Source organism: Diplotaxodon limnothrissa, linkage group LG15 (genome assembly GCF_057381915.1).
Source record: "Diplotaxodon limnothrissa isolate DT_005_m linkage group LG15, D_limnothrissa_male_GT1.1, whole genome shotgun sequence".
In the NCBI taxonomy this organism is placed as follows: domain Eukaryota; kingdom Metazoa; phylum Chordata; class Actinopteri; order Cichliformes; family Cichlidae; genus Diplotaxodon; species Diplotaxodon limnothrissa.
The window spans coordinates 28,579,794-28,602,644 of record NC_140610.1 but is presented as its reverse complement, the minus strand read 5'-3'; the positions used below and the strand labels follow the sequence as shown (position 1 = coordinate 28,602,644).

Sequence of the window (22,851 nt, the reverse complement as noted above, 5' to 3'; positions counted from 1 at the left end):
CAGGCTGGGTCTCTGACCCAGCGCTCTGAGTTCATGTTTGTATTTGTCTCATTTTGTTATGTGATTTAGTTTGTGTTATTTCCTATCTGCCTTTAGTTTAGGCAGTTATTGTTCCTGGGTTTTCTATGTTTTGGGGTTTTGTATTTATTCATCACATATTAGGTCTGTTAAGTTGTGTTGTCATGTTTTAGTATTTCCTGTTTTATTCTGACAATGTCATGTGTTCTTTGTTTATTGTATTTAGCTTTCCTCTCCTGGTCCTGTCATTAGGTTTATGTCTGTCAGCTGTTTTCCCCCATGTGTCGCCACTTCCCCTGATCACCTCATGTCTGTATTTAAGCCTTTTGTTTTCTTCATGCCATTGTCAGGTCGTCTGCTCATCCATGTCTCATCTCCGGGTACCCATGTCAGTTCACTATGGTTAAGGTTTTTCATGTTTTGTTATTAGTTCACCCAGTTTAGGTTATTGTTTAGTTTTCACCGATGCCCTATTATTTTGTACCCTCGTTGCTAACCTCAATAAACGGCTTGTTTTGTTAATCCACACCACGTTTTGGTCTGCGTTTGAGTCCTCCTCTGCAACACATACGGTCTGCCCCAGCCAGACCGTGACACCCGGTGTGAAAGCCTTGCCCCTATAGAACACCAGCACTGCAGAATATCTGAACACTGCCTGCTGAGGGACAGGAACCTGGAAGGAGTGCTTGAAAAGAGCAGTCTGTTGTGATCCACAGAAGTGATCTGAAACACTCTGTTTTAGATCACTTCTGTGGATCATACTGTTTGATGATCGTGTTTCAGGCTCACTGTTAGATGAGCAGAAGAGTCATTTACTGCAGACATTTAAGGAGATGTGTACCACTGGACTGCAGACTGATGGAAACCAGACTGATAGCAACAACGAATCCACGCTTATCCGCTGCAACTGCTGCTACAACCTGCCGGTACACATGTGCACACAAACCCACAGACAAACACTCACAGTTCGTCAGCTCTTTAGGTGGTGGGGTCACTTCCTCTTCTCTCCATGCAGGCTATGGTGGTTTTTGCAGACACAGCTCATTTCCTATCGGAGCTGTACCCTTCTTTCTCTAGTCTTTGTAGTGACCCAGAGGTCTGTGTCCGGCGCAGCGCAGCAGCCAGTTTCCACCAGGTGAGATCCAGGCCTGATTCCAGATGGTCTATCCTCAGGGATTGGGCCTTTTGGCTGAGAAAGAAAGACATAAATGATCAAATAAAATTGCTAAATGATTGCCTCACTCTGATTGACTGCTTCCTTTCCCACCTTGCTGTCAGGTGGTCAAGTTGCTTGGTTCAAAAGTCCAGCTGGTCCACAAAGAACTTCTGTGTCTGCTTCAGGATGATGCACTGGAGGTGAGCGGCAATGCCCACTATCACTGTTTCATCAATCAGGATTTAGGGCCAAATGCCAATAACTTTCTGTGATGTCACAGTTTAGAAAATCATACATCAGGTTTTATTTGAATAAAGTGTTATGTTGGATTTTCTCTTGAGGTGCTGGATGCTCTGATGACTCATGTAGAAGAAACTTTGGAGGCAGTTCTGTCACGAGGAGAGAACCAGACGTTGGACAATAAGGTGAGAAAATAAAAATTTTCATTTTCACTTTAGTTTATCTCTCATTGCTTCCTTTAATCAAGTTCCCAGATCTGATGGCAGGACTACTGTTAGCTGAACAGAAGATTGGACGTTCCTTACGTTGGCGGCTTCACGAGAAGCTGCTACAACGTTATAGCTGCCTGGCAAGACTGCTTCCTGGAGAGCTGCTACACCAGAGCTTCTCACCTCGCATCTTCATTATCCTCACCACCAATGTGAGCACTGCCACATGCCACACCACGTCACAGCATGCTACATACAATATCCCATAGTATCCCACAGGTGAACCTGTGACAATAACACTGCTGTTTTGGTTGCAGAAAGTGTTGCCGGTACAGAAGGCGGCAGCTCGCACATTCTGCACATTCCTGCGCTACAACCGCAAACAGGAGCAGCGTCAGGAGATGATGGGGCGACTCATACAAGGTCAGAACATTTCTGGTTCTTCTGGCACTTTTACTCTGATATTTGAACAGCAGAACATCAATAGGAATGCAGCTAACATGTAAATGCTGACAATCTGATAATCTCAGATCTGGCTCAGGGACGCAGCTACTGGCATCGTCTGAGGTTCCTAGATGTTTGTGAAACTGCCACAGAGATTTTCTCCAGAAAATACTTCAACAAACATTTCCTGATTCCAGCACTGGAGCTAGTCCATGACCCAGTTGCCAATGTCAGGTACATCATACTCATTTCGTCCAATGAGACATTGGCAAATCTGTCCGACATCCTACTAAACACACCTTTCTGGCTCTCAGGTACAAGCTGTGCCAGTTGCTGCCCAGGTTGCGTTCTTCGCTTCGTCTGCCAGCTGACAAACAGCTGCTACAGAAACTTGACTTCTGCGTCCAGAAGCTGCTTTGCAAAGAGAAAGACAAAGATGTGGTGGCCATGATTCGCAAGGTAACGCCTACCAGAGTCCAGACTATTCCAGATATTCAGGTCTGCAGACTTCAGATTCTGACTGTGTTGTTGATGAAGGTGATCAATGTTTCCATCGTCTTTTCCAGACAGTCTTGGAACTGGACAAACTAGACCTCTCAGAACCTGTAAGAAGTTGCTTTAACATGGAGCTGAAATGAGAATACAGGTTTACTACTGACCTCTAACCTCCTTCATGTCTTGTGTCTGTGGACAGTTTCATAAGAGGCAGGAGAGGGACTTGTTGGACCAGAAGAAGGAGAAGGAGGAGACGCTGTTGCTGGAGATGGTGAGTCTGAGACCTGCTACTAGACTACAGCCTGAGCTGCCTTGCTTTGTTATAAAAATGTCTTTGTGTTGTCAGGAACAGCTGGAGAGGCAGCAGAATGAAGGAAAACTGAACTCTGACAAACACCCGGAGAGAAAAAGTGAGCTGGGGGGGGCAGTCTCAGCAGAAATTTAGACCTGCAGTTCAGTCTGTAAACCATGTTTCTTTGACAGGAAGAGACAGCAAGACCAGTCTATCTGCCACCAAGTCCATGTCTGTGTCCTCATCTGCAGGCGCCTCATCCTCCTATGGTGAGACGATGATGATGATGTTAATGATGGTGATGACGGTGATGATGATCTCCTCTCTGTGCAGGTAAAGAGATGAGAAAGGCAAAGCTGTCACGGAGTCGGTCCCTCACCAGTCAGCCGACAACATCTAAACCTGTGACCTCAGACAGATCTCTGTAAGAACATCAACTTCCTCCACCCTCACCCTTAATTACATACATGTAAACCTTCTGCAGCACAGAAAAAATGTGTGTCTCTGTATTAACAAGGCTGATACAAAGGTCATTCTGAGTCTAGCCTGAGGTTTGAATTCTGCTATACAAAGATCTCATCTGTGACCAACTGTGAATATTATATATAATATTGACAAAGTAAAGACCATTAATACAAAATAAGACCACATGTAAAATAACATTTATTACAGTAAAAAAAAGATCATGCTAATAATGCCTCGTTGGCTGCATGTCGCAAAATGAACTGGTTGCCATTCTTCTGAAGTTTCTTTACAATTGTCCACTTTTTTAGTTAAAGCTTTTACCCAGCACATTGCACGTTCCTGCTTCCTACTTGCTTACCGGTAGCTTATACCCACTCTCACACACGAGCAGTGCAATAATTGTTTAGGCAAGCTTGACCTTCAAAATAAAATCAGCACCATTTCAACTAAATGAAAAAAAAAGTAACAGATTCCACTTGCAATTACAGCTATGACATTGACAAAAAATTATATAAACATTATCCTTATGGCAACAGATACACAATGGATGGCATTACCTTGGCCTCCAGTAACACTGTGAGGACCTTGGAGTTATTTTTAACCAGGATATGTCCTTCAATTTACATATTAAACAAATATTTAGGACTGCTTTCTTCCATTTGTGTAATATTTCTAAAATTTGAAATATTTACTTACTTCAAGGCTGGACTACTGTAATTCATTATTATCAGGATGTCCTAAAAATTCCATGAAAAGCCTTCAGTTAATCCAAATGCAAGAGTACTGATAGGGACTAGAAAGAGAGAGCATATTTCTCCTGTATTGGCTTCCCTTCACTGGCTTCCAGAATCAAGCTTAAAATCCTTACTTAACACATAAAAGTCTTGAATAATCATGCTCCATCTTATCTTAAAGACCCAATACCATCCATCCATCCATCTTCATCCGCTTTATCCGAGGCCGGGTCACGGGGGCAGCAGCCTAAGCAGAGAGGCCCAGACCTCCCTCTCCCCAGCCACCTCCTCCAGCTTATCCGGGGGAACACCAAGGCGTTCCCAGGCCAGCCGAGAGATATAATCTCTCCAGCATGTCCTGGGTCTGCCCCGGGGCCTCCTCCCGGTGGGACATGCCCGGAACACCTCACCCAAGAGGCGCCCAGGAGGCATCCTTGTCGAATGCCCGAACCACCTCAGCTGGCTCCTTTCGATGTGGAGCAGCAGCTGCTCTACTCTGAACCCCTCCCGGATGGCATGAACTTCTCATCCTATTTCTAAGGGAGGCCATCCACCCTTCGGAGGAAGCTCACTTCTGCCGCTTGTATTCGCGATCTTGTTCTTTCGGTTACAGCTCGTGGCCATAGGTGAGGGTAGGGACGTAGATCGACCGGTAAATTGAGAGCTTCGCATTTACACTCAGCTCCCTCTTCACCACGACGGGCGGGTGCAGTGTCCGCATCACTGCAGCCGCAGTCCCAATCCCAATTCCTTCCACCGCCTGACAAATTTCTCAGTCGATGTCAGCAGCGCTCCGCCAGCACTATACACAGTGCAGGTAGAGCACCGCTTTCCCCTCCTGAGACGCCTGACGGTTTGCCAGAATCTCTTCAAGGCAGTCCGAAAGTCTTTTTCCATGGCCTCTCCGAACTCCTCCCACACCCGAATTTTTGCTTCAGCCACTGCCCGTGCCGCATTCCGCTTGGCCTGTCGATACCTTCACCTCTGGTGTCCACCATTTGGTTCGGGGATCACCACCACAGCAGTCACCAACCACCTTGCGGCCGCAGCTCAATGCAGCAGCTTCGGCAATGGAGACGCTGAACATGGTCCATTCGGACTCAATGTCCCCAGTCTCCCTTGGAATGCTGTTGAAGCTCTGCCGGCGTTGAAGATCTCGCGGACCCGATACCTTCTTATCTAAATGATATTCAACAGGTACCTTATCAGGGGTAGCAGTAGGCACCATCTCAGTATCCTGTGTGTAATGTCAGGGTCCCTGCTTCATACAATCCTGATCAAACGTTTAAAACCACTTGAAAAATGGCAAAAACTCATATTATGTATGGCTGGAGCTTAACAAGGTTCCATGTAGAGCTTCAACATGCAACAAGAAGAAATGGGAGTGAGACAAAACAATTTTTTGAGCATTAAATTTATTGAGAACAATGCTTAAACTGAAATGGGCTGTTTTACAGCTGATCAAAAGTTTAGGACCACATGCCTTTAAAAGGCCAAAAATGTGGATTCATTGTCATTTTCTGTCAGGAGGTCACACTGTCATGACATTCTGATGGCAAAGGCAAAGAAACTTTCCCTTTTTGAACGTGGTCATGTTGTTGAACTGCATAAGCAGGGTCTCTTGCTGCTCGCCATCACTGCTGAGGTGGGATGCAGTAAGACGGTCATTTGGAATTTCTTAAATGATCCTGAGATTTATGGAGCAGAAGAGTCAAGTGGAAAATCCAAATAAATTTCACTAGCACTGAGCTGGAGGATCCAATTGGCTGTCCGTCAAGACACTGGAAGATCCTTGACCCAAATTAAGGCGTTACTGGTGCCGACTGCAGCCCCATAATCATCAGATGACATCTGAGACTAATGGGCTTCAAAAACAAAAAATGTCTTCAAAGGCCTCGTCTCCTTGAACGCTACAGAACTGACCATTTGGACTTTGCAAGAGAGCACCAAACATGGGACATTGAAAGGTGGAAGAAAGTTTTATTCTCTGATGAGAAAAAATTTAACCTTGATGGTCCTGATGGTGTCCAACATTACTGGCATGACAAGCAGATCTCACCTGCGATGTTTTCTACATGCCACAGTGGAGGGGGCGCCATAATGGTCTGGGGTGCTTTTTCCTTCAGTGGAACAATGGAGCTTCAGGAGGTGCAGGAGCGTCAAACGGCCATTGGCTATGTCCAGATGTTGCAGAGAGCATCCTTCATGACTGAGAACACTCGTCTGTGTACTAACAATCGGTATTTTTCAACAAGACAATGCTATAGTACACAATGTCCACAGGACAAGGTACTTCTTCCAGTAAAATAACATCTATCATGTGTGTTCCCCTGATCTAAATCCAATTGAGAACCTTTCAGGACGGATGGTAAGGGTACTTAACAAAAATGGAAAACAGTTCCAGACAGTAGATGCCCTTCATGTGGCCGTCTTCACCACTTGGAGAATGGTCCCAGACACCTCATGGAAACTCTTGCATCAAGCATGCCGCAACGAATACGAATATTTGAAATGAACAGCAATAACGGTGAAGCTACTCATTACTGAGTTCATGTTTGGAATTTGATTTCTGTTTTGGGGGGTTTACGGGGTTCTTTGCAGGTGTGGTCTTAAACTTTTGATCAGCTGTAACAGCCTGTTTCAGTTTAGGCGTTGTTTTCAATAAATTGCATGTTCAAAGAATGTTTTGTCTCACTCCCATTTCTTCTTGTTGCATGTTAAAGCTCTACTTAGAACCTTGTTAAGATCCAACAATGCAAAATGCGATTTTATGCCATTTTTAAGTGGTCTTAAACTTTTGATTTGGACTGTATTTTCATTAATTTGGACTGTAAAGACTTATAATTCTATGGCACTGATTAATCCACAGATGAACATGTATCTTGTTAGCGTGTTTGTGTGTGTTGGAAATTTTTTAGGTTGGTTTGTATAAAATTAGCTCTTTTAATTAGAAACTTTTTTTTAACTCTAAACAAGCTCTGAGAAAGACCTTACTCCACACTTTGCTAGCTAGCACACCCAGCTTCACATTTTCAAAACAGTAATGTTTATGTATCTTCTGTAAAGACACCAAAATCCAACCTGACTCTGATGCATCCATCGGTTTGAGAATGGGTGTGTGTTGGCGTCAGGTTCCAGAAGTCCATTATATTCTAGTTGATTTATCAATTGTGTGTTTCAGGAAGGTCAAAGAGCTGAGCAGTGGATCTGCATCTGGGAAGGCCTCCATGTTGACCAGTAAAGGTAGCTTACTGACACTCAGGCCTGATCGACTTCAAAGTCAGTCTCTATATGAGTGTCTTTACTGTTTTCATGTCTCTTACAGATGACTCTTTAAGGACAGCTCACTTCAGCATGGGAGCCCAGTCTGCCTCCTCCATGCCAGTCCTGATCCGTAGCAACACCACTAGTCTCCTGGACAGGGCCAGTACGCTGGACCAGAGAGACCACAGGACCAGTAATCTAGAGCAGAGAGACCACAGGCCTAATACACTTGACTACAGGACAGTTAACATGGATCACAGGAACAATATAATGGATCACAGAACCAGTACATTGGACCAGAGAGACCACAGAACCAGTACCTTGGATCAGCGAGACCACAGGACCAGTACTCTAGAGCAGAGAGACCACAGGACCAGTACCTTGGATCAGCGCAGTAAAACAATGGATCGGGGGTGCGGCATGAAGGAAGGCCAGTCCAGGAAGCTATCCATGTAAGTTCTTTGTTCTAGCATAAACCTGGGTCCTGTTCCACAACATGGAATTAGAAAAAGTGAGTTCAGGTGCTTTGGGACCAAACAGTTTTGAGGATCATTGAGGATAACTTTCAGAGAGCTCTGTTATTTATTTCTTCCTCCATACAGTTAATGTAAGGACAGTTAATGTAAGGGCAAATTTCTACTGATGTTTAAATCTTTGCAAATATTAAACAATGGTTTAAACTTCGGTGACTGTCCAAAGTTTTCAGTAGTCAATCTATTAGAGGACAGAAACAGCCATCTGTGGACACCACAGAATTACCATGAGATAAGAACCACATCGTAAACTGTTTGATCCACAGTTTATTTTTTATCTACACTTTATTATCTTTTCCCATTACACTCCTGTTTAAAGTTTAAACATAAATCCTTCACCATGATCCAGAATTCAGCTCCTTAGGAGGCCCCACCTTTTATTTTCTAACCACCATGATGGCGGTTTTCTTTGCCCATACAGATGAACGCAAAGCAATAAAGTTATTGATTATTGATTGACCTTTGATCAGCTGATCTCAGGGCTACTGAGTAAGAAGTCTGATCTGGTTTCATTTTCTCATATTTTGCAGAAACAGGAAGTCGAACTCTTTCAGCGTCCAATCGGGACGAGACTGAAGATGATGACATCATCATACCTCCACTAGGCCATTAGCCAGTCAGCATTCAGAAAAGAGTTTCCATTCAGCTTCAGGACATTACCCAGAATACATCAGGACCTCATCAGAGACAGGGGAGTCTGATTCTACCTGTATCTATTGAGAACTGTGTAGACTGATGATCTCATCCTGCCACCTGATTGATTCAGTAAAAGAGTCCACCCACAAATTGTTGCTGTGTTCTTATTGGTTAAAGCAGGGGTCTCAAACTCGTGGCCCGGGGGGGGGGGGCTCCCTATGTTAATGTGAAGAAATATAATGCAGTTTGATCTGTGAAGTTACTTTTTTTGTTAGGGAGGATTTGTTTGTTGTTGAGTGCAATGTTAAAACAAGTTCTTTAAAAAGCCAAAAATGGACAGCAAGGCAATGTGACCAGAGTACAAACATGCTGAGGGATTGGCTGTGTTAGTTCAGTGAGAGTCAAAAACTAATGTGTACACTGCATTTTTATTCTGTTAAATATGAACAAAATGATAGCAGAAGTGCTGCCACATGTCTAGCCAGAAAGAGAGGACCAACATGTTTATTTGGTCATTCAATGAAAGGCTTCCGTTAGTTAAGAGAGAGAGAAAAAAATTGTCTTGTCAATATACAATATTTGAATTTTTTTTAAAAACCAAACAAACAAACACTACATATTAGGAAATATTTGTGGGTGTTTTCTTGTTTGTTTGTTTTGTACTACTTGAACATTAAAGTGGCCCTCCAATGAGACGACAGTGCCAGGAGTGGCACACAGCTCATTTAAGTTTGACACCCCTGGGTAAAAGGTTTCAGCTGCTGTCCTGTGACTTTTTTCTCTGAGCTTCTCTCATAGTGTCATTTCAATAAAAGTTCATATGATCCAAAGATCAGAAAAAAGTGAATATCAATCCCACTCCACCTGCAGCATTAACACGTTTCCTTACTGGTTATCTAACAAAGTCATACATAATCAATCACCAGTCACGGTGAACAAACCAGGACTGAAAAACCCTACATGTAATGCAGTACTTTTACTTGATATTTGTACATCAGCGGAGGTTGAGAATACTTCTTCCACAGGTGAGCACCTATGAACACATCAGTACTGCGGAGGATTCACGTTAAATAGGTTTAATATAAATGCAACAGCACAGGATACACAACATGCTAATCAGCTGTAAACACAATGTGCAGCTGATGGAGAGGTCTACATCAGAGTTTCACATAGAAGTTTCAAAAGTGGAAAAGAATTTAAAAAAAACAACAGTTAAAACAAACAAAAATAAAATATCAGAGCTAACTTACTGAAATTACTGATGAATATTATCTATATTCTCTGTGAAACTATGGCCTCAGTCACACTAGAGGAAAAAACAGGAGAGTAACCTTCATGTGACCAGGAGAAATCAGCCAATGACTGCACTGAATTCTTTTCACGTCTGGGGCTGATTGTAAGTAATCCGGCAACCTATCACTCAATCATCTAACTTATAAACACAGACAGATTGCCAACATGGATAAATTACTCAGCCTTAAAACTTTGGCTCTGTCCTGTCGCACTTTACTCAGTACTCACTTTGAGCGTTAACCCTAACATATCCCTGCTCCACAGTGATACTGGGACTTCTGAAAAAGTTGATTCTGTTCGTCTGGACGTTTTCAGTGAGAAACGTTTTGTCATCATCAGGTGACTTCTTCAGTCTCAAGTCACTGCAGGTTTCCAACCTTATAAACAGTACATGATAGGTTCAAGCTACAAACCTATTCGCTGGAACGTTGAAGACAATATAATTACACAGCAAGCAAGACACGAAGTAGGCAAAGTTCTTCATGTTTCTCGTGCACGGGAGAGAACCGGACAAACGCCGTTCCTTCGCTTGACCCCAGTTGCTCTCGTCCACTCCCCCGTAACACTGCTCTTTTATTGAGGTTACATGAATATACATAGGTTCATTAACATATTTAACATATGACGTCTACATACAAACAAAGAGTACGTTGCCTGTGTGTTGTGTAAGTGTGTGTGTGTGTGGGGTCAGAGTGTGACCCCATAAATGACTTCCCTAAACCTGCTGGTCTGGAAGTCCAGCAGTTCATCTAAACAAAAGGCACTTAGCCTAAAACAGGTATAGATACGTTTATCCTACCATAAAACAATAAGACAAGGTACGACCTCTCCCATGCTCCCAGAGTGCTCTCTAATGCACACAAAGTTTGCAGACTATCAAGGATCAAACCTCTACCAATCTACAACTAATTATAAAACTCTAAGCATATATAAGTAGATATTTCTAAGCATAAATGACAATCAACAATACAAAACCTAACAGTACATTTGCACAATGACTAAAACCAGCCCACTGAATAATGGGCTGCGAGGTCAGTTCCTTGATCAATTATATGCAACTTGTCATGACCATTGGTCAACCACTATTGATCAATAGCCATGAGTACCATTCACAGAGAGAAATTCAGTGGGCTAGTTTCAGTTATTGTGCAAATGTACTGTTTATAAGGTTGGAAACCTGCAGTCAGCTGAGACTGAAGAAGTCACCTTATGATGACGAAACGTTTCTCCCACTGAAAACGTCCAGATGAACAGAATCAACTTTTTGGGGATTTCCTTAACTAGATGATTGAGCATGCATCAAGACAAATACTGGGATTTGACTTAAACTGAGCAAAACTGAACTTGATGGAGCATCAAGGAGAGGAAGAAGGAGAATCCCAACACACTGTGGATGCAAGGTCCTATTGCCTTTTAGAGCAGAGTGGCTTTAAAAGTCTTTATTCTTCACAGAGATCAGTACACAACAAAAACGTGTGCGCACACACAGAGCTACATTCATATTTCCTTCTTTTACTTCCCTCAATAGGCCATAATGCAAAATGTATCTCTGCCAACATGCAGCTATTAATGTGGCCATGTCAGTGTTTTAGAATGTTTGAACGTCACAATATGTTAAATGGGTTCAATTAATGCGTGCAAAGACTTACGCATTCTCCAAATACAAGACAAATGTTTACCACACAAGAACTAAATCCAGCTGTGCCATGTATGTGTCAAACTGCAACAACAGAAAATGCGGCCAGTTTAAAGAAAGAAGTGATAAAAATTTATACTCAGTAGATTCTTAAGAAAACAGACCGCTTTGATGAAGGATTTTTCTTCTGCATTCCTGCCTCAACTGTGAACTTGGGAAGGAGTCTTGCTCCATTCACTGAGATCAAAGGCAATCTTTCAGAGTCTGAGGGAATAAAATGAAAATGACTCAACTCTGTATCACATCACCATGGACCACGGGTGTTGATTCTTTCATTCAGGAGTGTGTCTGTTCTTCTTTATGGGTCCATTAAAGCAGCTCTAGAACCATTTACCTAGTAATTCTTTAGAGATGCCCTCATAGCGACGCTTTCTTACTGTGGATACAGAACTCCAAAATATGAAAATCTTCTTACTAATTGATCAACCCTTTATCACATCTTAATCCACCAATGTTGGCCTGAAGACAGCAGCTGAGTAGGAGTGGTTCCTCTAATAACTACTTTCTGTCTTCAAAGTGACCATCTCAAAGCTTCACAGAGATCACAAGGTGACTGCATACGGTCACACCGTGATCTCCAACCATTGTTTTTCCTAGTGTGACTGTGCTCTTATTGATAATGATAAAGATGTTACAGTCAGATGTCAGAGAGAATGTTACAGACAAGCCGCTAATGGGACGCTAACAGAATTAATAATGTAAATCGCTGTTATATATCTAGCTAATATTTGTCACAGGACATCATTAGAAGATGGGACGGGGGGGGGGGGGGGTGACTGTTTGCCGCCGGGGAGGCTTGGGTTGGTGTTTGGGCCCATTTATTTGCAGGTGGGGTCGTTGACTCGGCCAATGAACATCAGGCCACTGGTGCTTTGATGGTAGATGATGAAGATGAAGGGTCTGTTGAATGTCAGTCGAGGAGGAGGTGAGGAGAACACTGCATTTCCGGCGCTGGTGTCACTGCTGCTCTCTTCAACGGAGATGACGGACGTATGATACACCTGAGTGGAGAAGAAACCACAGCAGAATCTCGATTATTTAAACCAGGGTTAGGCACCTCCAGGCCTCGAGTGCCGGTGTCCTGGAGGTTTTAGATGTGTCCTTGATCCAACACAGCTGATTTAAAGGGCTAAATGACTCCTCAGCATTTCTCGAAGTTCTCCAGAGGCCTGGTAATGAACTAATCATTTGATTCAGGTGTGTTAACCCAGGGTGCGATTCAAAACCTGCAGGACACCGGCACGCGAGGCCTGGAGTTCGACACCCCTGATTTAAACCTTTCCTGAATAAATCAACACAGATGTCATCATCAGGTGATCAAATCTCTGTGACCATGGACACTCTAAAATATGGACGTAATGTCTGGGTCTGAAAAGTGAAGCGAACACTGAAATGACTTAAACCTGTATTCTCTGTAATGGCAACTTGAAGGAGATAACTGAGGGCAAAAAGGTTTCTAGTCCTTTATGAAATTTGGTGGTGAAAAGGGCTTCCTAACCTCTGACCACAGTTCAGGGCTCAGTCCTATGTTTCAGAAAGGATGATGACCCAGGGGACGCTTGTGATCACATAAAAAGTGATTGACCGGCAACTTTTTACCCCTTTTGGCTGGATGTTAGATGCTCCAGGCTCTTGTTTTTTGTTTTTTTGTTTTTTTATTTATACAGCGCCAAATCTCAGCAACGGTTGCCTCAAGGTGCTTTATATTGTAATGTAGACCCTACAATAATACATACAGAGAAAAATCCAACAGTCATATGATGCCACTTTGGCAACAGTGGGAAGGAAAAACTGGTAAAAACCATAGGCCCACCCCAGTGCATGCTGGTCCTATACCAGTCCTTTTACTTACAGAAAATGGTCCTAGAGTTCTTCCTACCTGACTTAACAAGATAAACAATAACAACAAAAAAAGAAAAAGAAGTATTAACCTACAAATTAAACTAGCAAACAACCCGAAAATATGAGTAAACCAACAACAAGCTTTAACAAATTTCAAAAATAATAAAAATAAAGAATAAATAGCTCCAACACCTGGAATTACAGGTTTAACCATAAAGAGAATTTATTCTGAACTCTGCCCTTTGATGTCATCACAACCCCCCTCCAGGTGGTTGTGATGACATCACAACCCCCTCCAGGTGGAGATGCCTCATATCCAAACAGCTCTTAATGTGGCAGACACTCACCTGTTTAAGTTTGGACCCTTCAGCTCCACCCATGTTGCTGAGGTCAGCGTCATCCTGAAACACCTGGGTGATGTCAAGAGTCTGCAGTGCATCCTTAAGTGAGTATGAACGGTCCAATGAAAAGCGAGGAAACTGTACCTCCAATTTCCTATTTACAAAAGAAGAACATTTATTTCCTGGTTTTAATTAAGAAGCCAGTGGGAGGAAGAACAGTATAGGAGGGAGGGAGGAAGGAAGGAAGGAAGGAAAGGAAAGGAAAGGAAAGGAAAGGAAAGGAAAGGAAAGGAAAGGAAGAGGGCCTCACGTCTTCTTCAGCTGGCGGATCCAGGCCTGGATCTTATCAGCCGTAACTTCCTCCTCCACGGCGGTGACGTCCACACCTTCATCGGGAAGCACGGCCAACATGGCTGCACCGTCTGTCATCGGCAGCTTCAGCACGCCAGCCTTCACCGCAGCATCGTACGCCAGCAAGTACTTATCGGCCCTAAACATCATCGGAACCATGACGACATGATAGCTATCCACATAGAACCGCTCGTCCTGAGTGGACGACGCATTAAAGGGCGGAGTGAAGCTTGCTGAAACACACAGAAACTTTATTTGAACATATTATTGAGACAAGCTGCAGTTCTTCTGACGTCCAGCAGAGGAGTCATGCACAGGACTGTTAGTGACCTACAGTATTAACGTCCTGACACTTTAATTGGTGTGGAGATTTTAAGCATGTTGATGCGGACTCCATGCTATCGGCATACCGGCAGAGCGTGGATCAAGAACACAGGACAATCAAAAGAGCTGTCACACCTTAGTTCAAAGACTGAGGAGGTGGAGTTGTGGAGCCTCGCAGGACTGCTTCAACACTCTAAGTCCTGCCCTCTGGCAGATGATACATACCTCTGTAGGCTGTAACGGCGGCGAGCAGCAGCTGGGTCTGATGGTCCACTTCGGAAATGAAATCCTGGACCTGGTCTACAGTCTGCTCCAGCGCCCACTGGTTGATGGTGTTGATGGCTTCATAAGCATTTGTGTAGTCCACACCCTGAACTGTGCCTCCGAGCTTGGTCTGAACCAGGTTCAGGTAGGACGAGGCCACTTGGACACTCTGAGAGGGGAAGATGGCCGCACCCTGCTGCAGAGAGACTGTCGGAATGGCGTTCCTCAGAGTCTGAAACACATCTGAGCACAGGAGCACCACTTAGAACCTGAACCACAACCAGAATCTGGTGACCCTTGACCTTAAACCCACCTGGGAGTGTCTGAGCGTCCAGCCTGGTCAGCGTAAGTCCCGCCTGCAACTGCTCGCGGGTCTGTCCGTTGGTGGCACTCAGCAGCACTGTCAGAGCAGCAGACAAAGTGAACGGACACAGTAGGACGTTCTCGTCAGTGCGGGCGGCGAGTACTCGGTACAGACGGGCGCCAAAGTCCGCGTTCCTGCTGATCAGGTCCTGCAGAGCACTGGTCTCTGAGGAGGCGGGGCTTAGCAGGAGTATGAGGACAATGCTGACCAATGAGATGGGGCCCGGGTGAGTCATGGCGTCCTGCGTGTTAGATAAACAAAGCCTGAACCTGTGCTGTACAGTGGGGCAAAAAAGTATTTAGTCAGCCACCGATTGTGCAAGTTCCCCCACTTAAAATGATGACAGAGGTCAGTAATTTGCACCAGAGGTACACTTCAACTGTGAGAGACAGAATGTGAAAAAAAAATCCATGAATCCACATGGTAGGATTTGTAAAGAATTTATTCGTAAATTAGGGTGGAAAATAAGTATTTGGTCACCTCAAACAAGGAAAATCTCTGGCTCTCACAGACCTGTAACGTCTTCTGTAAGAAGCTTTTCTGTCCCCCACTCGTTACCTGTATGAATGGTACCTGTTTGAACTCATCATCTGTATAAAAGACACCTGTCCACAGCCTCAAACAGTCAGACTCCAAACTCCGCCATGGCCAAGACCAAAGAGCTTTCGAAGGACACCAGGAAAAGTATTGTAGACCTGCACCACACTGGGAAGAGTGAATCTACAATAGGCAAGCAGCTTGGTGTGAAAAAATCAACTGTGGGAGCAATCATCAGAAAATGGAAGACATACAACACCACTGATAATCTCCCTCGATCTGGGGCTCCACGCAAGATCTCATCCCGTGGGGTCAAAATGATCATGAGAACGGTGAGCAAAGATCCCAGAACCACACGGGGGGACCTGGTGAATGACCTGCAGAGAGCTGGGACCAAAGTAACAAAGGTCACCATCAGTAACACACTACAACGGCAGGGAATCAAATCCCGCAGTGCCAGACGTGTTCCGCTGCTGAAGCCAGTGCATGTCCAGGCCCGTCTGAAGTTTGCCAGAGAGCACATGGATGATACAGCAGAGGATTGGGAGAATGTCATGTGGTCAGATGAAACCAAAGTAGAACTTTTTGGTATAAACTCAACTCGTCGTGTTTGGAGGAAGAAGAATACTGAGTTGCATCCCAAGAACACCATACCTACTGTGAAGCATGGGGGTGGAAACATCATGCTATGGGGCTGTTTTTCTGCCAAGGGGACAGGACGACTGATCCGTGTTAAGGACAGAATGAATGGGGCCATGTATCGTGAGATTTTGAGCCAAAACCTCCTTCCATCAGTGAGAACTTTGAAGATGAAACGAGGCTGGGTCTTCCAACATGACAATGATCCAAAACACACCGCCCGGGCAACAAAGGAGTGGCTCCGTAAGAAGCATTTGAAAGTCCTGGAGTGGCCTAGCCAGTCTCCAGACCTCAGCCCCATAGAAAATCTGTGGCGGGAGTTGAAAGTCCGTGTTGCTCGGCGACAGCCCCAAAACATCACTGCTCTCGAGAAGATCTGCATGGAGGAATGGGCCAAAATACCAGCTACTGTGTGTAAAAACCTGGTAAAGACCTATAGTAAACGTTTGACCTCTGTTATTGCCAACAAAGGTTATGTTACAAAGTATTGAGTTGTATTTTTGTTATTGACCAAATACTTATTTTCCACCCTGATTTACGAATAAATTCTTTACAAATCCTACCATGTGGATTCATGGATTTTTTTTCACATTCTGTCTCTCACAGTTGAAGTGTACCTCTGGTGCAAATTACTGACCTCTGTCATCATTTTAGGTGGGGGAACTTGCACAATCGGTGGCTGACTAAATACTTTTTTGCCCCACTGTATACCTGGGGTCCGTTCTTCGTACCTCGCTTACTACATCCAAGATCAAATGACACATCCAAGATCAAATCATCGCGCCTACTTTGACCTCGCTATCCCGGTTCTCCGAACACACCTGTTGTTGACGATTAGTATAGCTGGATGAAGTAATGTGAGATCACTGGGTGGCTTAACAGGAGCTACGCATCGATAGTAGAAACATTGATTGGCAACCCTTTGATTGGTCAGCGAAAATGTCGAAGGAGCGCGCTCAGTATTTTTCGGCAGCAGAGCAAGAACTCTTGATTGAGGGATTTCAGGAGTTTCAGAGTTTAATTAAAATGCAAGGGAACACTGCAAAGGCTGCAAAAGCAAGGCTGGCAGAAAGTTGCTGACAAATTAAACTCGTAAGTAATTTAATAATAATAATAATAATGGATTGGATTTATATAGCGCTTTTCAAGGCACCCAAAGCGCTTTACAATGCCACTATTCATTCCCCCTCACATTCACACACTGGTGGAGGCAGCTACGGTTGTAGCCACAGCTGCCCTGGGGCAGACTGACAGAAGCCAGGCTGCCATATCGCGCCATCGGCCCCTCTGGCCAACACCAGTAGGCGGTAGGGTACATTTATTATATTATATTACATTATATCATATTATATTATATTACATTATATCCTCTATCACATTAGAGCCACAACAGGACCCACTAGAACATGGGAACAAGTAAAAGTGAAATATAAGAATATTCTACAGCATGGTAATATTTATCACTTATATTGCTTTTAGTCTCTTGAAAAGAGACCCTGAAATAATCTGTTTGTTTGTTTATAACAGCAACCAGGAAAAGGGCAGAGCAAAAAAAGACAGGTGGTGGTCCTGCACCCCCTCGTCAACCAGTTGGTTAAGTAAATAATACCCTCACGGGAAAATCGATATCTCTCTATGAGCACACTGTCGCGCTGAGCTAAAGGATCCTGTCTATCCCGCAATATACGCTGAATTCTGAAAACTCTCCTTATCAATCTTGCACCTTCCGCAATGGGTGGCTGCGACAGACTTCCCAAATCCACCTTCGCTTTTATAGCCGTGGTCTCTCATCTTGCTTACATGAAGTAACTTACAATTACAACTCTAAAATATGAATTACATCTGAAATAATCAAATACATGAAATAGAATGATTAATAGTACATTTCCCTTTTTTAAGGAAATGACCTGTATGTATCTGTATGAAATCAATAAAAGAATCAAGTGCTGCATTATCTTTAGTTACATTGATAATATTTATTTATGGACAAACAGTGGTAAAATATCGCTGTTGCTTTCGTATAAATGAAGCGGACATACCTGAGTGGCCGCGATCTAATCCAGTTTACATAAAGTAAGCCTGCTCCCAAGCAGGTTTACGCTTACGGATCTGTTGCTATGACAGCAAGTCCCGGATGAGCTTCGGAGAACCGAACGATCCAAGGTCACGCGAAATCGTCAACAATCAAATCCAGCTAACTTACTTAGCGAGGTACGAAGAACGGACCCCTGGGCCCTATTTCAGAAAGCAGGTTTAGAAAACTCAGAGTTAAAAACGATACTCAGGGTTGAGTAACCCTGAACTGTCCAACTCGGAATATTCGGTTTCAGAAAGGCTGATAACAATTAGTTCAATCAACGCAGAGTTGCTTTAACCCCAAATTAAGCGAGCGCACGAGGATACATAAAGCCCTGATCAGTGGAGCACAGATTAAGCGAGTCACCATGGAGACGGAGGGAAAGAAGGCGCGGTCAATGTATCTTACAGCGCTTGAGGCCGAAATTCTGATGGCAGCATATGCCGATAACATGCAAATTTTGCGGAAAAAAAGTAACACAGCCTCAGCTGCAAAAGAAAGGGAGCATGCATGGCAAAATATAGCCGACAGAGTCAATGCGTGAGTGTTAATTTAAACATTGATCTAGGGATTTACACCCATTTAACACGTTATTTTATTACATTTTATTTTATTTTTTATTTTATACATTTTATTTTGTGATGTGATGTGAGCACAGGTGCAACCCAACAGGCCCCAAACGTTCCTGGCAGCAAGTAAAAATGAAATATAAAAATATAGTCCAAACAGGTAAGGTGTAATTGTATTATGAGCCATAGTGCTTTGTCTGTTTGTCCTATGTAAATCAATTGCAGTTAGAGGCTAATTTTCTTTCTGTAAGCACTTATTGAAATTATCTGAGCACATTACAAGTACATATTTGCTTACTCTGTATGCTCAAATGTGACCCATTATAGCCACTAGAAAAAAGCGGAGGCCCGAAAAACAGGTGGGGGTCCTCCACCACCACCACTCACAGAGGCTGAGCAGTTGGCTTCCACATTTGTGATAATGTTGGCAGCATCACATATGATCTTCACAGTGCAGAGAACACAAATTAGCATCCATTACTATAATGACATAATTTGTTAGTTTGAAATGCTACAGGGAACCATGTACCTGTACATTAATGCTGTGGAAAGACTTCCTGTTCACATTGCTCCTGATTGGAATGTGAGTGCCATCTATACAGCCAATCACGCCTGGGAACCGTGAGAATAAATGTAAAATTTAAGTAGTAGTTCAAGTATCACCACATCATGAATTAAGTTTTGTTCATCCTGATACCTGCAATTTTGTGGAATCCTTCTTTGATAAATCTTGTGGGTCTATGACCGGGGAACACCACAAACGAGTACAGGAGACGTTTCAGTGCAACTGTAACATTCCTGACTGCCCGACAGACGGTAGCCTTGGAAACGTGCTCAGCGTCACCAATATTATACAGAAAGCTCCCGTTTGCAAAAAAACGAAGTGCAATACAAATAATATGTACAGAACTGAGAGAATGTCCGCGATGTGTCACATGAGCAATATTAGGCCTGAGGATGTTATTCAAATAAATTATAGATTGTGCTGAAAAACGGTAACGTTCACACAGGAAATCATCAGGAAATGATAAAATGTCCAAACGCGCTCTAATCACTCTCTCCCGGCGGAGAGCTCTGCGGAGAATTTGGGCTTCAACATCTACTGGCTCTTCAAGGAAGGGGCAGGCCATGTCTGACACTTCCTGCAGTCAGGTTTCTGACAAAGAGGCGGAGAACGTCAGGGTTAGTTGAAGTAAACCTGCTAGGGGGCAGGTCAGCTTCACGGAGTGTGTCGTCATAGTAACTCACTCAGAATTAATCTAAACTCGCTTTGTGAAACCGAAAACCCAGAGTTTTCGTTAACTCAGGGTATACTTACTCAGAGTTTGCACTAAACCGGCTTCCTGAAATAGGGCCCGGGGCCTTACCTGTGAGGTAAACACGACATCACAATAATCACATGAACAGGTGATCGACCACGTCATCGGTCCATAGGGCCACGCCCTTAACATCTCGTGACGTCATTTGTTTTTGTTTCCATTTCCTGATCAGACTTTTAATGTGAATTAATTCTCGATCACTGATCGATCGCTGATTAGCTGACAACAGGAAGAAAATCAATCACAAATCTTACTGATGATCGAGTCTACCGCTGTAAACAACAGCAAACAACCGACAGGAAACAAACACGCTGGGTCTGACCTGCAGCTGATGTTCAATCTCTGATTTTCGATCTGAAGCTTCACGCGATGTGCATCACCGACCAGCTCCCATTCCGACCCTCACCGGAAACTACAGCTCAGAGTACGACACGCCCATTTCAAAATAAAAGCCGAAACTTTATATTACGTCAAACCAAACTATTTTTTAAACTCAATAAGATCAGCTGATCGGTCATAAAGGATCTCACCCCGCTTTGTGGTGTTCATCACGTTCTAGAAACGCAAGTTTTTCTCTTCCGGAAAGCGTCAGTTACCATGGTAACAGACTGTGCCCCTTACCTGGAGAAGATGACAGAGTGGAATTTTTCACTCAGTGAATCACAAAACACCATCATACGACAGGGTATGAGAACAATATATGGAATGTGGAGATAACACGTTGCTGTCCCCTCCTCGTGTCAGTGAAACAAAGCGATCAGTCCCTCAGTGATACATCATCCATCCTCGTTCATGCACGAGGGTGTAACCATCGATAACCTCGCATATCTCCATTACCAGACATTTCGTTTTGCACAAATCCTATCTTCTACATTTGTGTTTTCCTTCTGATCAGACGAAGCTTGCTTCATCGTCCTCATTCTGATTTCCGCCCTGTGTTTATGATTCCAAAGACAAATTGTTTCCTTTATTACTACAACGGAAAGTACGTCCTCGCTAACACAGCGGCACTTTGTCCTGAAACAACAGCTGTAATCTGCACATTACCACTGCTATTTCTTAAAATGACCAATAATGGCTTTTTATTTTTCTAAATGTGGCTGTACCATCCACACTGGTGATTGTCTGCCAAAAACTGCCTTCTTGTTAGTGTATAATATGTGAAACATATATCAAATGTATCCCTCATGAATGATATCACGTCATCTTGAGCAACAAACAACATTCCTGTAACAAGGTAGAAGCCGCAATCAGTTTTTGGCAGTGAGATTTATGTATCCTTTATGTTTGCAGTTTAAAAAAAAATATTGACTTTAAAAATATCTTTTAAGAGTAATCTGACCAAGAGGACAGCTGAAATTGCAACAAATGCAAAAATAGTTCTGTAAATATATTGTAAGTGGACAAAAGGGAGCTGATTGATTATAATGTAAGTGCAATAACACAGTCACAATGATACTTGAGAAACAGGTAATTTTTTAATTTTATATATAACCACTTTGTAATACCTGTTCACCAAAGACTTTTTAGCAACGTAACGATATTACACATAAAAAATAAAAAAACACACGCAAACATTGGAAATCAGTTTTTGGCAGGCAATCCACTTTTTGCCACAACACCGGGATACTCTCTTGCTTCTTTTATGTTGAAAGATTGGGTTGGTTTCCTGTTGTTATGGCAGTGAAACTGCAGGCGCAGTAAAAGGATGGCGACATTAGCCGAGCTAGAGGATAGGCTGCAACAAAGATCCGTGCGAGGCAATAGTCTGACGGTTTTGGTTTTCAAACTACAAAATGAATGAAATGTTTGGATCAATTAAGTAACAATCCCTTTGAGACCTTATACCAGGGGTCGGCAACCCTGTGCACGCCTGCCACAGCTGGCACGAAAAGGGTTAACTGATGGCACGACCCGCAGTGAATTACTCTGAGAAGGTGCATTAAAAATAAAGGGCACCGATGCACATCGCAAGTTAGCTCGCATAGACACATTAGTTGTGTTGCTTCTTAATGACGGCATCTTAGCTAATTACCCAATTACCAGATTCAACTTGTAATTGGCCAAAAATCACCTAGCCTAACGGTGAGAGGGACCTTGCTAGCTGACAGTTTTTTCAAGCGATGTTGAAATTTCCACATTCCGACACTTCAAATGCCTCAGAGCTGTCCACTCAGCGCAGCATCAGCACCACGGAAATACAATAGTGTACTAATGGTAAATGGTCTGTATTTGTATAGCGCTTTACTTGTTCCTAAGGACCCCAAAGCGCTTTACACTATACACACACACACATTCACACACTGGTGATGGCAAGCTACAGTGTAGCTACAGCCGCCCTGGGGCGCACTGACAGAGGCGACGCCAACATGCCAACAAATATAGATCTATAAAGTTGTTCTATATAGTGTGTAACTGTTGATATAGAGCGTTATTAAATTTATTGCTAATGCAATGGTTGATATGGCACATTGACTTCTGAGGAAATTTTAGATGGCACTCATCAGAAAGGTGGACGACCCCTGCCTTATACTATGATACAAATGTTTAAAAAAGCAAAGAAAAGTGCTTTAGTGCTTGTCTTTTAGCTAACACAGTGTAGGAGAAAAAATTACATTAATAAATAATATGAACAATAATCACAAATCTAAGAAAAGCAGCTGCATGAGGCTACAATAGAAACACGTGTTCACACATGATAGCAGTGACAGTGAGGTTGAATCAGTCTGACGGAGGACGAGCTCTACTG

At 43.3% G+C, this 22,851-nt stretch overlaps 2 protein-coding genes across 3 annotated transcripts in view; one reads left to right on the top strand and one right to left on the bottom strand.

The window, feature by feature from the left end:
• ppp4r4 (protein phosphatase 4, regulatory subunit 4) overlaps positions 1-8,700 on the top strand; it is a 29,432-nt gene extending 20,732 nt beyond the window's left edge. The window contains exons 10-25 of the mRNA XM_085372021.1: positions 802-944; positions 1,034-1,153; positions 1,297-1,374; positions 1,516-1,599; positions 1,662-1,835; positions 1,941-2,046; positions 2,154-2,301; positions 2,382-2,526; positions 2,634-2,672; positions 2,762-2,833; positions 2,909-2,972; positions 3,046-3,123; positions 3,188-3,278; positions 7,235-7,296; positions 7,379-7,769; positions 8,381-8,700. Coding sequence (XP_085228147.1) covers positions 802-944; positions 1,034-1,153; positions 1,297-1,374; positions 1,516-1,599; positions 1,662-1,835; positions 1,941-2,046; positions 2,154-2,301; positions 2,382-2,526; positions 2,634-2,672; positions 2,762-2,833; positions 2,909-2,972; positions 3,046-3,123; positions 3,188-3,278; positions 7,235-7,296; positions 7,379-7,769; positions 8,381-8,426 — 1,841 coding nt within the window. The 3' untranslated portion in view covers positions 8,427-8,700. The remainder of the gene's footprint in view (positions 1-801; positions 945-1,033; positions 1,154-1,296; positions 1,375-1,515; positions 1,600-1,661; positions 1,836-1,940; positions 2,047-2,153; positions 2,302-2,381; positions 2,527-2,633; positions 2,673-2,761; positions 2,834-2,908; positions 2,973-3,045; positions 3,124-3,187; positions 3,279-7,234; positions 7,297-7,378; positions 7,770-8,380) is intronic.
• A 236-nt stretch (positions 8,701-8,936) lies between these two features.
• Positions 8,937-20,497, bottom strand: LOC146617720 (protein Z-dependent protease inhibitor-like). Of its 2 annotated transcripts, none has more exons than XM_085372023.1 (6): positions 20,425-20,497; positions 14,911-15,235; positions 14,559-14,840; positions 13,969-14,242; positions 13,665-13,812; positions 8,937-12,476 (listed from the first exon to the last, which is right to left on the bottom strand). In XM_085372023.1, exons 2-6 carry the CDS (start codon positions 15,194-15,196, stop codon positions 12,294-12,296), a joined length of 1,173 nt encoding a protein of 390 aa, XP_085228149.1. In that variant the 5' UTR covers positions 15,197-15,235; positions 20,425-20,497; the 3' UTR covers positions 8,937-12,293. The 2 variants fall into 2 exon arrangements, with proteins under 2 accessions (XP_085228149.1, XP_085228148.1); XM_085372022.1 differs by having other exon boundaries at positions 14,911-15,202.
• Between the last annotated feature and the right edge of the window lie 2,354 nt (positions 20,498-22,851).